Genomic DNA, 13926 nt, shown 5'->3' with positions numbered 1-13926 from the left:
CGTTACTGCAGCCATCTTACATGTGTTCAGACCTCTGCATTTGGGAAAAGAAATGCTACTGATGTTTAAGTGCACATGTACATAAATATCTAAACAGCCAGGAAAAAAAAATAGTGGATTGAAATAAAAAGGAACTTGTTCAATATTATTTTCTCAGTGAAAATAAAGCAAAATGAAAAAGTTTCCATTTCACAACTAGTGTGGCCCAAACACAAACATTCCATTTCGGTTTTTTGTGATTGTATGTTCTCTTGGTTCCTTTCCTTTTTCATCTTAAAAACAAAACTATTAATTGTAAAATGTAGCATGCCACTTGAAGGTAAAAGTTAGAAGCCTTCTAAGCAAAACAACAATTAAAAATCTTTAGGCTGCTCCTGCTTGTCTTACTAGTCTCAGTTAAGTGGATTGTAAAGTTTAAAATTAGCTTGGACCAATCTCTTGCCAGCCTCCATCTTTAAGTCAGTATACTAATACAGCTAAAGAAACCCATCAACTGCAGCTATAAATTGGAAATTATAAGTAATGTACATGTATGTGTCAATGCAGAAAGGTTGGATCTGTGTAGTCACAACAAAATGATGTGATTTCCATTGTGCTGGTACAGACTGTGTTGATGTGCTGACTGTATGTCATGCTACATGCCAGCAGGCTGGCTACATGCTGTTTTCTTTCCATAGGGTTGTTAAAGGTCACAGTGTTCACTCTACAACAATATTTTCTTGATATTAGCAGCCTCATCTGTCAAAGCTGTTCCTCCTTGATTCTGACAGAGCATAAATCTGAGCTGCTAGGTTAAGGTTGCTGGCCTGGCAGCTTCTGCATAGAAACTTGTGCCCAAATGAGGAACATCAAGATGCTTACTAGCTTGTTCTTTTTCATGACAGTAATTTATAGTTTGAGGCCTGTTAGTCAATTTATAAAATGGTTTTTGGTCAAAAAGAAACCTTTTAGTACCAGCAATCAAAATAGGTCTCTTTGCAAATACCTGCTCTGTGCTTTGTCATTAGGTTTCTAATGACACACTCCTAGCATGTCTTTCAACATGATTATCTGTAGCCTGTTGTCCATACACAGTCATTGGCCTTTTATTGCCTAGACTCTCTTTAACCATGTTATAAACCTTTTTGTCTTGGTTCTCTTGCAAGTAACACTAATATTCAAGGTCAGTCAAGAACTGAAGGATTTATTTTGCTTTTTGAATGAGAATTTGTATAGAGGTTGGACGTCAAATTCCACATGATATCATCCATCAAATTGCTTAAAGAACTCAAATTTTAAGTGTCTATTTCATCAGCCTTTCTGTATAATTAAGGCTCAGTGATGTTATTTTCAATTCTAGACTGAATATGTGTGCTTCCCCTTGATTAAAATATCTCCTTCATTAAATGTACCTTTCCTCATTTCTGAATGCATTTTGATGATGATTCTTTAGGTTCTTTGCAGATCACTCCTTTCCCTGACTAGATGATGGCAGAAGCTTTGCAGAATACAGCTAGCTGTAGGATGAGGAGGAAATGTGGATGAGGTTGCAGTGGTTTTACATAGAAGCACATTATTTTCTATTGCAAAAAATTCATTTAACCTCCCTCCCCACTCTTTACTTTTTTTTTCTTTTTAGCTGAAAGATCTTCTACCTCTGTATTCACTGAAAAATAAGAAGACAAAGGAAGGCTTTGTGTATGTGTTTTGTTTCTTTAAACTGTTAAATTTTGTCCTACCTTACCTAAGCAGTAAACTTCTAGCATGTGCTGTAAATAGCTGCACCCCAGGGCTGCAGCAGGAGCAGCAGATGCAGCTCTTGGGATGTGTGAGAGACTGAGTAGGATCTGCAACATCTTTATGGCCATTTGAAAGACTAACCCATAGTTAGGTCTTTACATTTTCCCACCATACCACCAGCTGATGATGTCTCCATCCTCCTACTTCATTATTAGAGGCAGGTGAAAGAACTTCCCTTCATTCTCAGCTACTGCTGGTGAGAGCAGGAAGAACCACTTAGATTGCTCCCCAACCAACACTGATTTACTTTAGGCATGGCCTTGAATTTGTACTCTTTGAGCTGATTGCTTCAGTTGATAACTGAATCAAACGCCAAAGGAAGAATTGTTTCATATGGGTAATTGTAAGTTGGACTTTAAAACTTAATAATCAGCTCTTAACCTATATATATTTTGTTGTAATTAATTGCCTGTATAACTATGTGCACATTAATTATATCTATAAATAGTGATTATTTTTATAGGGCTTTTAATTATGTCAGAGTATTGTGAAATTCAGTGTTTTCACTGTCTTGGGGGGAGAGGGCAGTGTAAGTTTAGGGACCCTGTGGTTGTAAGAGAACATGTAATATACACTTCAGAAAAAACTTTGCTCAGGATGATTTATGTAAAGTTGATTGTTGGACACTTTAAAGTGAATGTGTGTATGTGTGCATAATGATGTGCAAATAGGTTCATGGAAACAAAGGGATTGAGGCATGACCAGTCCCTATGGAGATTTGGTTAAGGTGATAAAAGACACGAATGACTGAAATAAATCTTTCTGTGTGTATAACTAGTAAATTACTAATGGCTTGCCTGAAAATGATGAGGTGTTCCTAAATCTCTGAATGCATGGAATTTAAATCCGTCTCGGCTTTTGCTATCACATACCAGTTAAATCATACTTCATTGTCCTGGAAAATAGAGATTCCTGAAAAAAGTCTTTAATTATCTATAAGGTTTCTTTCAGCCTGAAGAGCAATGGAAGAAGCTCAAGAGAATTATGAAATCATTAAGTATTATAGGAATAAATTTTTGTTCTTGCTCTTAACCTCTTCATCCATACAACCAGAAGCATCCATGGTTTATTTATGGGCTGGTAAATAATTAACATTTCGTTTAACCTGAGAGCTTATTTAAAGGAAAAATTAAAGGGCATAGAAGGAGCATGTGGCTCCCAGATAAGAGAAGCTTTCTTAAAAATCATTCTTGTGAATAAAATGCTAGCTCAGAAATCTGGAAGCCTACATTGAAGGCTGGTTCTGCAGGTTTCCTATAGGGGTACTAGCAAGTCATGGGATTTTTCTGTTCCCAAATTCTTGCTTAGAAAACCCAACAAACAAAACCATCCAACCAAACTCTCCCTTTCCACTTCTTTTTATCCTGTTTACTAAGTCAGTAAATATTTTGGCTCCACACTGTGAGCTGTGAGGGGTGCTCCTCAAATATACTGTTGCTAGCATTTCAAATACCCTATTTTGAAATAGTAAATTAAATACATGGTTTTGGTGTACACTTTTCACATGAAAAGATTGTTTCTTTATTTTTACAATCTTAATGTTTGAATGTTAACATTTCCTAAAGAAAATCCACCTGGAAAAAGTTGTGATCTTTGACAGTTTTGAAAAGAAATTTTTAACAATTATAGTCTCTATTACAAAAGGCAATTCATTAAAATAAATGTTACAAGTTTAAGATAAAGTGTTTTATTTGGGGCTTATTAATTCAAAGACATCTTCAGGTTTTTTCTTTGACTTTCACTTTATACAAAAACTATTCTAAAATCACTTTATATTTTGTCGCTGACCTGGAAAACTTACCCATTTGTTCATTTTTAAGTAGGTATAAAATCCACCAAGAATATTCTATTTTTTCCTTTGGTTCTTTCCAACCCTAACTATTCTGTAGTGCATTTTCAGCAGCCAGTAACTAGGAAACTCCTTGGTTGAAGCCGATTCGATTTTAGGCAAGTGTTTTATATGTGGTGCTGTTTTGCCTCAATCTTGTTATCTTTTTTTCTCTTCCACTTCTCCCCGAAGACGAAGGGTACTTGCTATATCTGATGGAATTGAAGACATTGGGAATCTGCGTTGGGAACTTGCACTGTGCCTCCTTGCTGCTTGGACTATCTGCTATTTCTGCATTTGGAAAGGAACAAAGTCTACTGGAAAGGTAAGGTTAAAATTCTGTGCATAAGCTGTATGTGCTCCATACCTGTGCCGTTTCTAGTTACATAAATCAGAATTTCACATGCATCATGTTGCTGTAAGCAAATATACTTGGGGTATATACATTGTAATAGTAGGTAATTCGGAAGCAGTCATACTTTGCATTGTTTTATTCTTTTGGTTTTCATGGTTTGTTTTTTCCCCTAATTCTGTTGGATGTGGCTAGTTGGTTTTGGGTTGGTTTTGTTAATGTTACAGACTATACACTACTAGCCAGTCCTTGAACCTGAAATCAATACTACATTCTGTTAATTACTCTGCATGAGGTATTAAAAATCTGAATCTTCTCCCAAAGTGACAGGAGTTGAAACTCTCAGTGCCACAAATAAATTACACAAATAGGAAGAGAGAATTTAGACATATAAGCAACCTACAACAAATGCAAATAGAACAGCAAAAGCTGAAATAATGACAAAAAATAAAAGATAGAAAGATGGACATATTAGGGGAAAAAAAGAAAAATATTTAGTACTCATGTAACTCTTTCAATGAATGCCATTCCATATGGGATACCCAGGAGAGAGGCACAACTTTATAGCCTAAGTTTGTTGCAGGATTATGGAGAGGTTGCCCCTGGAGTAGTAGCAGATTTAGTCCTGGTGGAATATCTGATGAATCAGCTCAGCAGAGAGTGGGAAAGAGCCGTAGCTCTGGAGGGATGGTGTGTCTAAAAAAAAGCACTGGTTTCTCATGTTGGAACCAAAGAAAACAAGGAAAAAAACTGGTGGACTGAAACATCTTGTGCATTTAATTGTCAATTATTTATTATTTAGTTTAGAAGCAGGGTTGTTTTTTTTTGTTTGTTTCTGGTTTAGCTGCATCCATTTAGAAATCAACTGTTTGAAATAGAGTTCATTTTAATTTAGAAAATGTCAGAGTGCTTTTTTCAGCTCCCTCAATGACACACATCCTTCCTCCTATCAAAACTTTGGCTGCAACTATTTGCTGAATTCTGCCTGTATTTGCCAACTGTGCCAGTCAGTCTGGTACTGTGCTTTTCATTTAGGTATTTGCACACACGCATTTATGCGGTCCTACTTTCATCAAGTCATTGCAGGAGAACCGCTGAGACAGTCTGTCTAGGGATACATATAGGCATGAATAGTTTAGAGGAAAGAAGGGTAAAAAAAACCAAAACCAACAAACCCTAAAGAGAGAAATAGGGAAAAGCAAAGGTGATATAAGGGAATGACAAGATAAATGTCCACATGCCTTTGAAGCATGCACTCCAGGGAGGTATGAAAGTGGTCTAGAGTTTTCTGAGGAGCTACAGCTGGCAGTGAAGAAATGAAACTGAGCAAAACTAATTTTCTTTTTTCCATCAGAAAGGATGTCTGAAGATGGAGATTTATTCTACCGTAGTATAATCTGACCCAAGGGTGGAAGAAAAACCATGTACTGTGAATGCACATGCCTGCGTGCGTGCAAAGGTTGTGCAAAACTACCCTGTACTCCAGAAAAACAGCCTTGGTAGAAATCATTTGCTGATAGGAAGAGGGGCTGGTGATTGTGGGAAGGGTGTATTTTACGTTTCTGTGGTTTACATACAGCTTTTTACTGTTCTTCATATACAGGCACTTGAGATTCCTTCAGCTTATACCATTTCCCCAGAATGAATTTTTGCATTTTTGGAATTTTGCATTTTGGAAGTGAAACTGAGCTATTTGACTCCTTTTTGTCTGTTTTTCCTGGTAGCTTAACTAAAACCTCAGCTCACTGCTGAGTGGAATAAATCTGATTTTATTTCATTTCAGTGTGATTTTGATAACCACCTTTCTGATGAAGTTAGGTGAATCAGCCTGAGAGAGAGATACTTGCTTTGCCTCTTTGAAACGGGATGATCAGCTTTTCAACTAAGCAGAAATAACTAGTAGTCGTGCAACAGAAGTGCACAGAAAATTGAATGAATACCCAATATTCAGCTTAATAGGTTGCTTTTAAAAATTAGATCAGGGTCAATAAGAAGTAGATTATTGTATATTTACACTGTAGAGCGGTGTACCATAGGCAGGAGTTCTGGCTCCACTGCTTCTCAGGAAACATGCTATAAGGATCTTTCATAGCCAGTACTGATCATTTCTTCTTCCAGTTCTGTTTCTGGAATTAGTGAGGAAAGCTTTTTGCTAGCTGAATATGTGACATTGCAATTGGTTTCCAGTGCTACATTTTTTTTTCCTGGATATAAGTTCACTGTTTAGAGGTATTTAAGAATTTTAATATTCTTACACTTGCCACTTCTTACAGCCAAAGGCACTGGAAATCTGTGCTATATCACTGCCTTCCCAGACCAGCTAAACAAAGATGTACCAATCAGGCATACTAGATGCTACAAAGGAATAAAATGCCTGAAATACAGATGACAGAGCAGTCTTCTGGGTTGGAGTTTCCAATTCTGATTTACTGGCACTTAGAAAGTTCATATTTAAGCTCAATGCAATTGTAGCCCTTTGCACTAGATTGAATTTATTATATGCACATTTCCAGGAAACATCTAAAATTGATGTTGAGATTTTTATCATAGTATTAAAAGTGGACTTAGGTAGTCTGTTAAATTTGCTATGCACTTTAACTGGATTGAATAATTTCAATGAAATAACACATTTATTCAAAGTATGAAACTTTTTAAAGATTTATCACCTTGGAATGGTGATGGGAACCTTGAAAATGGAAACATTTTCAAAGGAAGATGTCTGAATAGCTAAAGGGAAAGAGGAGAGGGGAAACAGAGACAAAATGAAGAAGGGGTGGGAGAGACCATCTTCACACAGCTGTGTTCTGTGAAATATTCAAGAGGTTGGTTTACTCTTTTCCTCTTTTTACTCTGCATCCTAATGCATGGTGAAAAAAAAAGCTGTCATCAAATAAACCCATCATCATCATTCTCCAAGTAGCACTACTGCAGAACTCATCTGCTCATATTATGAATATTTAATATTTTAAGTTATTAAATACGTTAAATCTAACATAAAGCTTAACTCCAGATGAAGTGCATTGTTAACGAGATGCTTCAAACTTTCCTGTTACTCTTCTTGAAAGTAATCACTTTCTCAGAACACATTTTAGTTTTCCATTCCAAGACTTTTAGGTGGTTTTGGTGGCTTCCAGGAGAAACACATTTGTGCCAGCTTCTTGCCATTAATTATTCAATCTTAGATCTGAAGTTATTTGTATCTTAGTTTCCACATTTAAAATGTAGCATATATACCAAATGCAGGATCTTTGAGAAATTCAAAAGCAAAAGTAGGAAAAATATGACTAAGTAATGCTATCATAATGTTATCTGTGTATTGCAACTTGCTGAGCTTCTGATATCCACCTTACACAGAAGTATTTTCAGTAGCTAGCGTCAAATGCTTCCACAGATGAGATAAGAATTATGTAAAAGACTGGAGAAAAAAAAGAAGAATTTTCTACACATTTAAAGCATCAATCTAGACTCTCAATGTTAGGGCTTATCTTACTTTTCAAAAGTATTTTTGAATGTTAATTGCAATAATTGTTTCTATAATTTATATACCTACATAGCTGCTGAGTCTTTTGAACTTTATGTAACATGCATGAAATCTTCAGGTACCAGGGAAGCAGGGTCTTTTTTGGATCTTGATTGTCCATTTATTAATTTGACTAAATGCCCTTCTGCTTTAAAGTTTGGGAAAGAGACACCAGAAGTTCCTAATCTGTTTTTCTTAAATTGGTGAAGGCAGTAATCCTGATCTTTTTCTTGTTTTTATGAGTATGGGATACATTTCAGATACTTACCATTTCTGCAAGCTCATAGTGACTCCTCACTTGTAGCAACTTCTGCACTATTCCTTTTGAAGTGAGGAGGCTGGTAGACTTCAAGAGTTACATAAAGGCATCTTGCTTACTTTTGAATGCATTAACACATCTCTGTCTGGTGCTGATATTGTTAGTTTGGAACCCTGTCAGGTTTGTGGATTTACATAATCACAAAATTGTGCTGGTTGGAGGGTGTTGTAGGTCAAGTTTTGTCATTTTATGACTCAACACAGAGTCAGTGTTTTGTGGTTATCAAGTGTTAAAAGAATATTGTGTACCTTCAGGATTTTTGTATTATTTAGTATCAGAATACTGCACTGCTTCCGTAATCACTAAGACCAGGACTCATATATTTTTGGGTCTTTTTTAAAAAGTTCTTATTAGTATCATAAAGAATTTTTAGGTAACACTGTAGTGCCTACTGCAGAGGTTCTGGGCTGCCTGAACTGGCTGACTTTTTTCTCTATAACTTGTTTTGCCAGAGCCAAACCCCAAGTAGTTCTTCCTCAGTGTTTTTGTACTTCTTCATTAGTGCTGGTCAATATGTGGTCAGAAATCTTTCTGACTTTGTTTCAGGATCATCTAGAAGAGGGACAAAACTCATATAAGAGTCCTTTGCTCAAAATTTTCTGGAACTAATATAAGTATCACAGAGATGGGCTTCAGTATGCATTAAGTATTCAGTAATCACTGAATATTTTTCTGGCTGATTCTAACTTCTGAATCTTTTGATCTCTTCCTACTGTCTGTTGAGTTCCTTGAAGTCCAACATCATCCTACTCTTACTGTATTGACTTTATGCTGTCTCTTCACTTGATATGCCTTTAAGACACGATAGAAGGAGAGGCCAATAAAAGCAAGCAGTGATGAAAAGCAAGGTCAGAAGTGTTGTCCTGACTTGGCACAGGAACATGTAAAAACCATCAACTCCTCATATGTATCAAGTGTCTACAAAACAATTTAGAGTAGACTCAGAGCTAAGAGGCTGTGTACTCTGTAAAAACCTGTGGATGTTGCTCTAAACCATATTTGCTTGGCTTTTCAGATCATAGTCAACTTTGAAAATATCTTGCATGCTGTCTTGTCAAATTTTGACTTGAAAACATGCTAGAAAACATTAATATGGTTCTGTTTATCACTTGTTACCCCTTTTCACTATCTAGATAGAGTGTTAACCATAGCACAGAAAGCATTGCTGAGAAGTATTGCTGTGCTCACATCTGTTGAAGTGCTACACAAGAAAAAGTACTGATATAGCTACCCTCTCTACATAAACATGAGTTGTCAAAGATGCTTGATTAAATAGTCCTGCAAGTCAGAAAATAATAGATTAATGATTACACAGTAGCTCCTCATGAAACATTCATGACTTTACTCCTAATTTAACATTGGATAGCCTTATACCTTCTATCGCATCTCTAAAAATGATACTGTTGGGTTAAGAAAATAATCTGCAGCTCCTCATTGTAAACCATGAAGAATGACCTTGCAAGCTTTCTTGGTGATGTAGTTATTAAGTATAAACATCAAAGTATGAGGCACTCAGAGTTCTATTTTTTTGGGGTTTATTTTGTCATATTCATTATTTATTCAAATATTTTCCTTTCTACCTTATATGATTGAAAAAGTTATAAACACCTTAGTGAAGTGGAGAACTTTATTTTCTGAAAAGGAGCAGCAGTACTGTTTTGCCTACCACAAGTAAGCAGGATATTGGGTTGAATTAGTGTAAGTAATGGCATAACTTGTTATTTTGCTCTTATGCTACTCAATGTTTTATTTTTCCTGTGTATGTGTACAGTATTGTAACCTGCAATGTTCTCCATAGTTCTTTTCTGCTTAAGGGTTCTGATAGCAGTCTGTGTAATTCTCCATGTTATGCTTGGTAGACATGGTTAGATTCCATATGGGCTCCCAGTTTTTTTCTGGTTTGAGTGTTTTATTTAAGCTTTACATGTAAGACTTCAACAAGAGTCATGTAAATGCTGCTAAGTGCATTTTATACCTGTGAGAGATATAAGGGTCGTGAGCTGGACTTTGTGAAATTCACTTTGTAACTGCATGGCTGTTGTCCTTTGCAATGCTGCACTGTTCCTTACTTTTGAATTAGTTCCACTGACCAGTTTGATTTGCTGAGCTGAGAGCAATGAAAGGCCATTGAAGTGTCAAGAAATTATGTGGAAGTCTATATTAATTCTATGCGTTAAAAGACCAGAGATAAGAGAAAACAGCCAGTTTGACTGGGGCATCTTGACATAAGGCTATTAACAGTATTAGAAAAATGGCTTGGCAAGTAGTCTTGGCATTATTGTTAATCTGTGAATGTGATGGGCAGGAAACAATCACTGAAAACTATAAGGCCATTCATAATGAATAAATAAAATGGCCAAGGAAATGTTCTACAGTATATTTAATTAGCATCCCTATGTTAGCAGAGTTGAACTGAAGGTGTAGAGCTATGCTTTTCTCACTTTATATTGCTGCTGAAGAACTTCAGGCCCAAGTTGCAATTCTAATAGCCTGCATAGTTCAGTGCAAAATAGACATGTGAGCTGTTGAGAATTTACTCCAACAAATCAAATTCCTTGCTATGCATTACTAGAAAACAAAGAATATAATAAGGCTGTAAATGTGTTTAACTGTTGGTTACATTTTATTTTTCACTTTTCTGCTGAGGAAAACCCCAGAATTTGTATGAACAGTTTAAAATGGAACATGCAAGTTCTCAGGCTCTGCCTGCCTGAGGGCAGTGTCATCTCTCACTGTTGAACTCTGCATGTTCCCCCCTTCCGTCTCTTTTCATAGGCTTGCTTCCTCCTCCACCTGCATGATGGATGATTTATTGGTGTTTCCTTGTTCATCTCCCAGATAACTTCATTATTCAGACTGGAAACAAGAGGGCACATTAATAGTAAATTATTCTCAAACACCCCCACTCTCCCCCCAGCTCATTCTTTATTCTGTAAATGATTTATCATGTTCTCAGGTAGTTGAGATGTTTTAATTTTATGTAGCAGCGACTCAGAACTTCAAGATTTGAAGGCTTTTTTCTTTCATTCCAAGTCTTCGATTTTGCAATACATCTGTCAAGGCCATCAGTGATAGAATGGATCCTCATGGCAAAAGCCTGACTCCACAGAGCTTCCCACCACAGGAAAAGCAGGGAGGGCCAGCAGCCTCTCTGCCAGCCTGTGTACACCTTAAGCTGGCCTGCTTGTACACAGACCTCTTTCCTTAGGCTCAACAGGCCCATGGGTTTATTTTCTTCCTCTGTCCTCAGATGGGTTTCTGCTTGGCCCCTCTGCAGCTCCCTTGCTTCTCTTGCATTGCATACCTCTATAAAACCTGGTTTGCCCCCCCAGAGCAGAAGGCTTTTCAGTTTTCTTGCAGGTCTGTTCTGGTTCTGCGGTAAACTGCAGTGCATTCATCTGAGTCTAGCTTTAGTGTCTTTGAAATAGTTTATCACACTGTTTGCAGACCTAAACACTGCTTATATTTCTGACTGTGGATAATTTTGTAGTAATTGAGAGAGGACCCAATTTTACATCTCTCATAGCAGTACATCCTTATTGGTGTCAGAGTGTCTTCTAACTTACAGTTGTGCACAAAAGACTGGCATGTGGACCTAAGCCAAGGAAGATATTTGAAAAGAGTATATTGATCTGCTTGGAAACGAGCAGAAAGATAACACAGTGTATCAAGACTAATGCATGAAAGAGGTGGAAAAATTGCTAGGATTAGGATGTTTCTTTTCTGTGAGCTGATTACAGCAAGGCACTACAAGGTATCCACTGTGCTTGGAGACCCCAAATTCAGAGATGGACTTTTCATACTTTTTGCTCATTATTTTCTCTGCCCTCCCATCAGGAGTTAAGGCCTCACTTGCCAGCAGTCCCCCAAAAAATTTATTCCTCAATAGCAGACTATATAAAGGCCTTAATGGATTCAATGAGGCAGAAAGAAAGAGTAAAAGGACAGAAGAAAAAAATAAGAGAAAGATGTGTGGAAGGAAACAAAACAAAAAAAAGAACTGGGGCCTATTGTAGGAGCCCAGGAAAAGGAAACAGGCAGCAATGATTGTATCTCCTGAAGTGTCTTTTGTTTTAGCCTGAAGTAACAGCAAAGAATAGCCCTTCATGGCAAGGCTTTAACACTCTGTCCAAGACTGATCTCTGTATTCAAAGGGGGAAAGTAGAACATTCATGAGATGCATGCAGAGTTCCTGCTCTCCGCCTCCTCTGTGTGAGGTTTTAAAACAGCTTCTGCAATATTTTTTTCCACTCTCCTGTGCACTGAGCATGTAAGAACACCTCAGATTTCTTTATAAAAAAAGGTTTTTTTGTGCCTCTCAGTGGTTTTGCTAAACTTCTGTTTGGCATCTGGGGGAAGTACCAAATAGTAAACCTAAATCAGAATCCTGCCTTCACTATTTCATTCCTTCCCAGCCTCATCTTGACAGGAGTGGTCCACTTTCATATGAATACTTACTTAGACTGGATCTAAGCCCTGGTCCACAGTCCAAGCAAGTCAAAAGTGTGTTTCAGTGCACTGAAACACAACTCGGGCACAGCGGATGGAAGAGGTTTTGGGCTGAGAAATCACCTGATCTGTCAACCTAATGTATGGGGAGAGCAGTGGAAGCCTACTGTCATATTTGCAGCAGTAATGCAGTGAAATTTGCTAGAAAATTGAAGGCACACTGTGTGCCAAAATGCACAGCTTAGCATTGAGACACACACCTCTATAGGAGAAATGCATTGATTACCTAAAGGTACCACACACAGGTTTATTTTTTTTCCATTGAGTTTACCAGACACTTTTAGCTCATTATCAAAAATAAATACACTGACCCAATGAAAAAATACTTCAGCAATACAATAGTTTCAGTCACTCTTTCCTAGGTGACCTCTTCATGTTTCATTTCTCCTTTCACAGAAATTGCTCTTCCTTGCCAATTGTCTTACCTCCCACCCCAAAAACATAAATGCCATACAGAAGAATATAAACCAGGAGCCAAAGTACGAGTTCTTTTTACTGTGATCATTGTTGATGCACATGTGTCAGGGCTAAAACATTATTCCTCCAGGCACATGATGAACTGCTTGTGCCCGTGATTTATAACTTCATGTTACAGAAATGCATGTGTGGCCTCCCATATTCTTATCTCTTTATGTGTACACAGAGATTACTATGGATATTGTTTTTGTTAGATTTTAGTTTATGTATTTGGAATATTACTTGCACCTTTTCTTCAGCAAGAGCATACAAAGTTTCTCTTTGGTCCCTCTACTCAAGTACAGAACCATGAGAGCTGGTATCCGTTTGTAACAATGACTCTCTTGGTGACACCTTGGTTTGGTATTTCTTCAGCTGAAGTAGAACAGGTAGAAGCCCCTGTTCTCACACAGATAGTTTGTCCTCAGCTAGTGCTAATCCATATAGCTTCAAGACTGGCTCATTCTTTGCAATTTACAAAACAGTTTATAGGTATCCATCCACAAAGGTGGTTAGTATTATAGCAAATCCCTGCCAGTGGAAAGACAGTCTCCTTAGTTTCTGTAGTCAGTATAGGCCAGATTTTTGGCTTTATCTAGAATGCAAAGTTGTCTGTGAAGTGCAAGTTTTGTTTACAAGTGTGTTCTTGTGAGATTTACAAACTTTAATTTAGTAACCCACCGCAGTGTGACACAGATTGAACCCAAACTCAGACTCTCAGACTTCAGAATGGAAAAGCTTAATGAAATAAATTGCTGTATGAGCAACAAAAGTGGCTTCAGGCAGCTGCTGGTGCTGTGTTGGTAACTAAAACACACCCTTGAGAAGTGAGTTGGCTGCTGCTCCTGCTATTCACTTCAGCTGTTGGACAATTGAGAAAGCTGTGTGGTTAGAAGAGAAAAGAAGAAACCTCAGAATATCCTGTTTAAGTTTGATTGTGTCACGTAGAGTGTAAAGCACTGCTATAACAGTCTGACACAGAGATTTAACAGTAATAAAAGCTCAGTTATTTCCTGTGGGTGTAAGTTGTGTTTACTGCTATCTGAAATAACTAGCCATAGTCCAGGTCGGGAAGTATTTCTGCGGTTTATTTTGTGTGTCACTTGTTCCTGGAATGCCTTTCTGAGGTTAGAATCTCAGTGTACCAAGGCTTGGATGAACAC

At 37.3% G+C, this 13926-nt stretch overlaps 1 protein-coding gene across 1 annotated transcript in view; it reads left to right on the top strand.

Annotated features, from left to right (window-relative positions):
- Positions 1-13926, top strand: part of SLC6A11 (solute carrier family 6 member 11) — an 89145-nt gene that overhangs the window by 22896 nt on the left and 52323 nt on the right. The window contains exon 5 of the mRNA XM_005149380.1: positions 3800-3932. Coding sequence (XP_005149437.1) covers positions 3800-3932 — 133 coding nt within the window. The remainder of the gene's footprint in view (positions 1-3799; positions 3933-13926) is intronic.

This window comes from Melopsittacus undulatus, chromosome 9 (assembly GCF_012275295.1).
Source record: "Melopsittacus undulatus isolate bMelUnd1 chromosome 9, bMelUnd1.mat.Z, whole genome shotgun sequence".
NCBI classification, from domain to species: domain Eukaryota; kingdom Metazoa; phylum Chordata; class Aves; order Psittaciformes; family Psittaculidae; genus Melopsittacus; species Melopsittacus undulatus.
The sequence above is the reverse complement of the archived record's forward strand: the minus strand, read 5'-3'. Positions and strand labels throughout refer to the sequence as shown.